A 9,419-nucleotide genomic window follows, 5' to 3' on the forward strand; every position below is an offset into this window, starting at 1 on the left:
CAGGGTCGCCTGGCTCTCCCGCGACACCCCGTCGGGGATGCACACAAATAACCAGCTGACGATCGAGCTCTGGGGAAAGCCGGCGTGGGACGAGAAGCCCGCACCGGAGACAACCGGCTCACCTACACACACCCGGCACCCCTCTCCACACCGCCGCCCTCCTTGTCGGAGGCGGGGCGCGCGAGGCCTGGTAGAACCGAAGAGAAACCCAGTGTAGCAGGCCGGGGCGCACCCCGAGGACCCGGCATTGACAACGGCCGCACGCAAATAAGGGCTCTGGCCACGCGCGTCGTGATTCGGCGTTCGGGCCGGGGCCGAGAGGAAGGAGCCGGGCTTATGTAAATGAGCGGATTGTGTGCGCGCGCTCCTATTGGCCAGAGCGCGAGGGCCCGTGTGAGCCAATGAACGCGTCGGGCGGACAATCGGGGCTGTGTCTATAAAAGGAAGAGGCGGCGGCGCCGGCGCGCAGTTTCCCGTTTGCGCGAGCGTCTGAGTTTGCGTTTTTCGTCATGTCTGGCCGCGGTAAGCAAGGAGGCAAGGCCCGCGCCAAGGCCAAGTCGCGATCGTCCCGCGCCGGCCTGCAGTTCCCGGTGGGGCGCGTGCACCGCCTGCTGCGCAAGGGCAACTACGCGGAGCGCGTGGGCGCGGGCGCGCCCGTGTACATGGCGGCCGTGCTGGAGTACCTGACGGCCGAGATCCTGGAGCTGGCGGGCAACGCGGCCCGCGACAACAAGAAGACGCGCATCATCCCGCGCCACCTGCAGTTGGCCATCCGCAACGACGAGGAGCTCAACAAGCTGCTGGGCAAAGTGACGATCGCACAGGGCGGCGTCCTGCCCAACATCCAGGCCGTGCTGCTGCCCAAGAAGACCGAGAGCCACCATAAGGCGAAGGGCAAGTGAGGCCGCTGCCCGCACCGTGGCGGCTCGCGTCCCGGGACGCCCGCGAACTCAAAGGCTCTTTTCAGAGCCACCCACTCCTTCAGATTAAAGAGTTGTGTCACGGTAGCCGGTGTCGTGGCCTTTGGCGGCCCGTTCCCAAGGTGTGGGGTGTCCCGTGGGTCGCTCGCCTTATGCGTCCCCAGCGTCCTTCCCAGTCAGTATCCGAGGTTCCCCAGGTGGTCGTCTGTGCGCTCGCTCTTCGCCCTCCTGGCCCCGGGCGGACCCCACACTGTCCAAAGCACTTGGCACCATTTGTCAGACCTACACATCCACCCTGCAAAACTTTTGTCCCGCGCCCTGCTTCCCGTCCTAGCATCCCGAGAGCTTCCTGCCCCTCCCCTGGGCCTGGGACTCCACCCCGACGTCGAGCCCAGGGCAGACGCAAAGCACAACTAGCTAGCCCCACTGTCTCCAGATCCCCGGCAAAGTCTAGAATAGGACGCGTCTCGGGACGACGGGGCGCGGCCAGCTCTCGGGATCGCGAGGGGGCGATCATTGGGCGACACTGAAATTAGCTCTGTCTGTGACTTTGGACAGCGGGCGGGTGAGCACGCGCGCCTCTCTGGAAGAGACGATCAGAGTTGGGACCTGGAGCTACTCGAGGTGTCCCTATTTCCCCTGCGGTGAGCGTTGGCGACTCTGCTGGCCGCAGGGCTGGACAGGGGTCAGGAGGCCGACCAGGAGGCGGGGCAGCCCCAGCCAATGGGCCGGCCCGGGGCCGGTGACGCCACGGCCAATGGCCCCGCAGCGCGGGACTTTCAAGTCGCTGTCTCCGCCCCGCCGCGGTGAAGACTGCGTCTATAAAGTCGGCCGGCTTGGTCCCCGGTCAGGTCCCCGTCGCTCCTCGTCTCGGTGTGTCCCGTCTCCGCCATGGCCCGTACGAAGCAGACCGCCCGCAAGTCTACCGGCGGCAAGGCCCCGCGCAAGCAGCTGGCCACCAAGGCTGCCCGCAAGAGCGCGCCGGCCACGGGCGGCGTCAAGAAGCCGCACCGCTACCGGCCCGGCACCGTGGCGCTGCGCGAGATCCGGCGCTACCAGAAGTCGACCGAGCTGCTGATCCGCAAGCTGCCGTTCCAGCGCCTGGTGCGCGAGATCGCGCAGGACTTCAAGACCGACCTGCGCTTCCAGAGCTCGGCCGTCATGGCGCTGCAGGAGGCGAGCGAGGCCTACCTGGTGGGGCTGTTCGAGGACACGAACCTGTGCGCCATCCACGCCAAGCGCGTCACCATCATGCCCAAGGACATCCAGCTGGCCCGCCGCATCCGCGGGGAGCGGGCCTGAGCGCCACACCTCGGTTCCATCCCACCAAAGGCTCTTTTCAGAGCCACCACGCGCGCCCGAAGGAGCTGTTCGCCTCCCTGTCCTTGGGTTTCTGTCTACTACGGTCATGGGGAGAGTTCGGTTTCGGGGTGGTTGCGGAGCACTTATGGGTGCTGTTTAATTTTCTTTAGGTCTTGCACTTGTGGCCCTTTAAGGGTTCTTTCCAGGAAGGTTCCCAGAACAGCTGTTAAAAGAAACCCAGTAGCATGCTCTTGGAACAAATAGGCTTTAACAGTCATGCAAAAGCGTTCTATTGTGGCCCTTTAAGGGGTGTTTGTTGGATTCTTTTTTTTTTTAAGCGATTGTTGTGGGTTTTCTCATTAGCCTCTTTAGTTTCCTAGTTTAATCAGTCTACACCTTTTGCCTACCTGAGCATCTTAAACCTGTGTCGTGTTTCAACTGGTATTGCTGATATCGTTGGTGCTGAGATGGGTAGGAGCGACTCGCCGTGAAGCAGTCGCTAAGGAAAACTTAGCATCGCAGTCCAGGAGCTGAAGGATCCGTTGTGTCAGCATGATGAAGTAGCCTGTACTGATGAGTGCCACGCCCACCCACCACTGTCCAATACTGGGTGTGCGCTATGATCTGGGTGGGAAAAGTAGTGCACCCGCCGCCTGAGTCTCCCTGAGCATGTCGGGGATTGCCGGCCTGATTAAATACTATGTAAACCTTGGGGACCCAGCTCTAGCGAATGGAGCCAGCCTTCCTAAACAAACTGAACGTACAGGACATCTATCTTTCAGCAACCTTGTAACCTCGCTAAGTTTCTAGACTTGTGAAGATAATTGTTGCTTCTTCCCTTTACTTCTAGGCAATGTCTGGGGCCTGACTGTGCTCATGATTGGTGGTAAGTGGGCCACTATCAGTAATATTCAGTGACACCTGCCTTCCCCTCTTCTTCCTGTGGACTTGAGGAATTAGACCTCTTGTAGCCTCTTGGAACTCAATATTTATTACTCTGGTTTGACCTTATTCTGTGGCAATTGGTTAGTTTCTCCCCCTTATTTCCATTTAATTCACTTTAAAATGCCAACCCAACTGCAATATAATATAATATATGCATTATATATCAGAGACTTTTCTGTGCAGAAATAGACTCTGAATGTCAAGGAAGGATTTGCTATTTCTTGGCCTGAGGAGGGTCTTCTGCAGGGGGTGGATGTTGGACCTGAGACTCAGATCATAGTAAATAACTCGGGTCATTATCAGGGACCTTGCCTCTTGTCTATTGCCTAAACTTTTAGGAAATCTTCCAGGAAGCAAACTTGAGCTTTGCCTAAATCTTTGAGAAGTTACCAGTCCAAGGCTCTTTGAATTGAAGACACTGGAGGTCAGTGACCCAGGGAAGCGCCCCGACCCTCCTCTTTCACCTCTGCCATCTGAGAGCCCCCAGAGCTGGGAGGAGGATTTGCAATTAGCTCTGCTCCAAGTAAAAGTGGGAGACAAAGCCAGCCTGCTAACTGGGGTACGGGTCAGGGTCTTAGCCTGCACTCCATCCGATTCCTAATCCCTTTGATCATTGACACCTGAGACTCACTGATGAGTGGAGAAACTGAAGCAGAAATACTTTTTAAAAATACTATGCCTTTGAAATGAGTGAATAAAGGGGGAAACTGAGGACTGGGACTCCGGTCACTCCCTCCTGACAGTGACAGTTTTCAGCCCTACCCTGGGTGCCCCAATATGGAACTAGAACCTTGATATCAGTGATTACAGTATTACAACACTGTGCCTATTACAAAGTGGTGATGTAGGTGAGTATTAGAACACACAGGGCTGGCGGGAATGCAGTAAGAAGGTGCCCGGCTGCGAGCCAGGGAGAAATGCTCAGAGAACCAGTATGTCCAGTCTCCAGAGTCGTGAGAAATTGTCTTCTGATTAAACTACCCAAAATGTGATGTTTTGTTGGAGTGGCCTGCTATGGTTTGAATATGGTTTGAGATGTGTTTCCTAGAATTTTCTGTGTCCAAAGTTATGTCATTCAAAAGTCTCCAGAATGGCTTTGTTGAGGTTGGGGGAATCTTAAATCGGTAGTGTAGTGCAGTATTATTGGGGCGTGAGGACATCATTCTCAGAATTAATTGATGTATGCCCTCAGGAGATAGTTCTTAAAAAGCTGGTTATCCTAAAAGAGAGACCATCCTATCTGCTTGGCCTTTCTGCACGTCAGAAGGTCCCTTCCTGTTTCTGTGCTGTATCGTAATGCAGTCAAGTTCCATGCTGTTCTGAGTCCCCAGAATTGCAAGCCAACTATACAGCTTTATAAAGAATTTGGATGTTTTGTTATAGCAGGAGACTATAAACAAACAGAATCCTGGCCAACTTATCCAGCTCATTAGTTTCTGTTCAGGGCCTCGTTTCCTGCTCAGAGCCACAGTGGATGATTGGGTCCTTCCAACCTATGTTCAGATATAAAGCTGAAAGTTTAGCAGAGGCTTAGAGCTGCGGAGAGACAGCACTTTGCACCCATCATCTTATTGAACTTTGCTTCAAAGGTTGAGCCCCAAAGGTCTCAGAATGAGTGACTTTTTGGAACATTAAAACTATCAGTGGCTAAGCAGACCCATAAGCTTGCAGATTTGCACCATGACATGAAACCAAGGCAAATTTAACAGCAAAATGCCAACCAATTTAGATCCCAAAGATAGCCAAGATCACTCCACCCACACCAGAAATCTGTGTGACAACAGTCTGTACATGTCATGTTCTAAGGCATGGGATCCTAGCTTAGTGGGAACAGCTACGACCTGCCTTTCCTGTCTCACGGTAGGGCCACTTCACTCCATTCTGTGACTTGTGAGTCAAACTTGCTTGCCAAACTCAGACTGCAGGATGCAGGAGAGAGTGGAAAAGGAAGGGGAGGGGTATTTTACTGGGCAGTGCAGGACCTGGCCTCTTGGCAGATACAGGACCCTGGAAGCCTTCTCCTTTTAAACTTTTCTGGCTTCCTACCAAAGGTGAGTTTTTGAGGTCAGTGACTTACCTACCTCACAGTCTCTCTTCCGAGACTGCTACCCAACAGCTGTGGGCTTTGGCCATGAATGAGTTCAGCCATGTTCTCCACTCAGCAGCCCTAAGATTGGTCTTTCACAGGGGAAGGAAAGAGTTGACAGTACAAACGAGTGTGTGCTTACTTTCGAAGGATATAACGGATGATTTGACCAAATTCCTCTTATCCAACCTGGAACCAGGCTTCCCCAGGACACTGCTGCCTAATATAGCAGCCACCTCAGGGACAGCACACACACACACAACACTCTCCAACCCCAAACATCCCAGAGCTGGATGGAGCAACAGAATGTGGCTCTTACTGTGGCCTGAGAAGACCAGGAGGAATTCTCCAGAGCTTTAGGGCTTCCTCAACTGCCTCCGGCAATGTGATGGCAGCACTCAGACTTCCCATTCCTGCCGCTGTCCTCCATTCTTACCACTGCCTTTGACAGGCTGTCTTAGGCCTAATGAAACATTTGCTGTGTCGTTTTGGTTTGAGAAACCAGGACAAAGTAGTAACAGGTTTTTACTGTCAGTATCAAAACATAGGACCTGATGCTCTTCCAGAGAACCCAAACTGGGTTCCCAGCACCTAAGGACCTGATCAGGAAGCTCACAACCACCTGTAACTTCTGTAACAGAAGATTCAATGCCCTCTACTGGCTTCCGGACACACACGTGTGGCATATTGTTACACACACACACACATATATACATAAATAAAAAGTAATAATGAGCCAAGTACAAAAGGAGTGCTCCACTTTCAGATCAGGCAACACACACACACACACACACACACACATACACAAAATAGCTACAAAGAATTCAGTCTCTTAAATTCTCCTAACAGAGCAGGCCAGATGGCTCAGGAGGTAAAGTCATTTGCTAATAAGCCTCAGACCCTGAATTCAATCCCCAGAATCCATAGTGGAAGCAGAAAATCAACTTCTGACCTGGGCCACAGTGCTCGTACATACACACACACACACACCACACAATAAACTTAAAGGAAAGAATATTTGAATATTCTCATAATATCAGGTGTTTCCAGGAAAAGTCACCCACAAAACTGGTATTATTCATGGGTTGTGGATTTTTATACAGCTGATGACGGCCTCGGCTAGGACAAAGGTGTAAGTAGACACAGGTGGAGTGCTGGCTGAAAGGGGCAAGAGGTCCAGTTAAACAGATATGGTAACTTGGCATTTGGAGCATGAAAGAGGAAGGAGCCTCTGGCCCAAGGAGTGATTCTCAATCTCGGGTGACTCTTCCACAGTGAAGTTGCCTAAGACCATCAGAAAACAGATATCTATATTATGATTCAAAACCATCAAAATTACAGTTATGAAATAGCAATAAAATAATTTCATGGTTGGGGTCACCACAACATGAACTGTGTTGTGGAATAGAGTATTTGTTTAAGTTTGTAAAGATGTGTTGCATTTGTTTGTGTTGCAGAATAATTGTCTAACTATGTAAAGATGTGTTACTGTTTCACCTTGCCTGTTGGTCTAATAAAAAACTGAACAGCTACTAGCTAGGCAGGGGCCGACAGGCAGAGAGAAAGGGGAGCTGGCCAGCCGACTGGGAGGGGGTGGGTGGCACCAGCCGGCGCCAGCCAGACACAGGAGGAAGCAGAAAAACAAGATAGACAGTTCTTAGATGAGGCAAATGAGTCTCAGGGCAGCACACAGATGAATAGAAACGAGATAATTTAAGTTTAAAAATAAAAACCAGCTAGAAACAAGCCTAAACCAAGGTTGAACATTCATAATAATAGTAAGTTTTCATGTCGTGATTTGGGGTCTGGCAGTCCAAGAAAGCCTGCTACAGAACGGTAATAAAGGGTCACTGCATTAGGAAGGCTGGAAACCGCAGAACTAGAAGATAATGGTAGATTTCCTTAAGGGAGAAAATGAGGGCCAAGGGAAGCAATTGATTCTAGAGCCAAGTATTTACACCAAGTCCCTCCTGACACAGAAACTGAGGTTCCTTGTATCTAAGAGAACACTCATCTGGCAGTTGGGAATTTTAGCCTAGTCACTGAGGTGGCTCATCCAGACATATCTGTGGGGAAGCTCTAGACAGACAGCTAAAAGGATAACAGAGGCAGAGCCCTGGATGAAATCTACCCATGCATTAGAAGAGACGGGGTTAGAGATGGCTCAGCAGTTAGGAGCACACACTGCCCTGTGGAGAACCTGAGTTCAGTTCCCAATGCACATGCCAGGTGTCCCTCAACCACCTGCAACTCGAGCTTCAGGGAATCCAACATCCTCTTCTGCCTCTGCAGGCACCTTCATCACACACACACACACACACACACACACACACACACACACACACACACACACACACGGTGTGGCGGGGGAGGGGACTAAGGTACTCAGTCCACAGAAAAATTTGGTGGGACAACTCCTAATCTAGAAAGTGAAAGTTTCTGCTCCCGGATAAGTCTCTCTGTCAATGCAATAATCCAAATCAGACCAAATCAAACTGAACTAGAAAAAGTTCAGGTTTAATGGATACAAACTCATATGGCCTCCCAGCCCCCCAGAGAGGAGATGGGGAAGGAAGACTGGAACACCGTGTTCTGGGTGGGGGAGGGGGGCAGTTTAAATACCCTGTGGGAGTGGTCTTGGGCATCTCTGGGGAGGGGTTATCATTTGGAGGGCTTTCTCAGGGGCAGAGTCTGAACTGAGACATCTTCAGGGGAGGGGACTTGGGTTGGAGTCTCCACCTGAACATTCCAGACTCTGGATATGTGGATGCCAGGGGCTGGGGTGAAGCCTCTATTCAAACAGAAAGGACAGCTGGTGAGAGATAAAGAACACAAGGAGAGAATGTGGCTGAAGGAGGCAAAGGTGGTCTCAACTGGGCCACGCTGTGCAGTGACATTTGGAAATGAAAACAGCAGATTTCTTAAGCTCAGGGTTTGCTGACGGTTGAGGTAGAATCACAGCAACCTCACAAAGCAGGCAAGAACGCTAGAGTATTTTACCCAAATTCCTACACTAGTGTCAAGGCAAAAGTGTGAAAGGAACCCCCAAAGTGCATATACCTAAGGAGAAACCTCAAAGGGTTCATACAGGAAGTTCTGAGGGAACTTGACAGGAAGTACGTGATGGATGCCAGGGCTCAGTGCCCACTGCATCAGGTGACTCTCTGCTTACCAGTCAGCTCCATAAACATGGAGGGGACAGACTCCTCTATCCAACGCCAGAGATGAGTTTGTCACTCCCATGCTTTAAAACCCAGGCTCTCTTCCTACCCCTCACCTTTACAATAAAATCTACACCACGTGCCGAGCACAGAGAATCAGAAACTCAGGGGACAGTCACAGGCTCTCAGTCCTAGCTCTGCCTCCTACCACTGCAAGGCTGGTACAGAAGCTGAATCGTCCTCTCTAAAGATGCCGTTCATCTCAAACATGGGGATGGTGTCCGAAGGCTTTGAAGGAAGTAATTCGAGCAATGACAAACGTGTCTGTTGTGCCCAGGTTGCGACCCTCAGGGAGACCACCAAAAAACAGAGAGACCAGACTTCAATTAGCAAGGTTTTATTACCAGCGTAATATGAACTAGTTAGGAACTCATCTCTAGCACCCCATCGCAACGAGATAGAGAGGAGGTCCTCTGTGGGGTTAGCTTTTAAAGGCAGAAAAAACACAAGCAGCCCTTCAGGGTGGTTTGGCACGGGTGCAACTTTTTGAAAGTCTTTGCTTTCTCTCCCAGCTTGTTCTTTGTTCTTAGAGCAAGGCCACCCTGTTTCTGAGTCAGGCCATCTTTATCAGCCTGTACCAGGTAGCCAGGCAAAATTTCTCAGGTGGGAGTGGGGAAGGCTACTATCTTCCTGTGGTGTGGGACAATGGTCTATATTCTGTCAATTATATTTTAAATAAACGCTGATTGGCCAGTAGCCAGGCAGGAAGTATAGGCAGGACAACCAGACAGGAAGTAGAGGTGGGCCAATGAGAACAGGAGAATTCTGGGAAAATGAAAGCTTGGTCCGCAGTCCTGACCCAGCCACAGAAACAGCAAGATGTGACTGCCTTGCTGAAAAACGTACCGAGTCACGTGGCTAACATAGACAAAAATAATGGGCTAATATAAGTTATAAGAGTTAATAAGAAACCTGAGCTAATGGGCCAATCAGTTTATAACTAAC

The 9,419-nt window shown here is 51.3% G+C and overlaps 2 protein-coding genes across 2 annotated transcripts; both read left to right on the forward strand.

Moving 5' to 3' along the window:
• The first annotated feature begins 258 nt into the window (after positions 1-258).
• LOC148119455 (histone H2A type 2-A) lies at positions 259-1,007 on the forward strand. The gene has a single exon (XM_087897750.1). It carries the CDS (start codon positions 510-512, stop codon positions 900-902), a length of 393 nt encoding a protein of 130 aa, XP_087753876.1. The 5' UTR covers positions 259-509; the 3' UTR covers positions 903-1,007.
• A 135-nt stretch (positions 1,008-1,142) lies between these two features.
• LOC148119456 (histone H3) lies at positions 1,143-4,159 on the forward strand. Its single transcript, XM_087897748.1, has one exon. It carries the CDS (start codon positions 1,812-1,814, stop codon positions 2,220-2,222), a length of 411 nt encoding a protein of 136 aa, XP_087753874.1. The 5' UTR covers positions 1,143-1,811; the 3' UTR covers positions 2,223-4,159.
• The last annotated feature ends 5,260 nt before the right edge of the window (positions 4,160-9,419 follow it).

This window comes from Myodes glareolus, chromosome 17, assembly GCF_982192425.1.
Source record: "Myodes glareolus chromosome 17, mMyoGla1.1, whole genome shotgun sequence".
NCBI lineage: Eukaryota > Metazoa > Chordata > Mammalia > Rodentia > Cricetidae > Myodes > Myodes glareolus.

What these genes read in the sequence shown, in the direction of transcription:
- LOC148119455 (XM_087897750.1), top strand. Translation starts at nt 510, where the DNA reads ATGTCTGGCCGCGGTAAGCAAGGAGGCAAGGCCCGCGCCAAGGCCAAG.
- LOC148119456 (XM_087897748.1), top strand. Translation starts at nt 1,812, where the DNA reads ATGGCCCGTACGAAGCAGACCGCCCGCAAGTCTACCGGCGGCAAGGCC.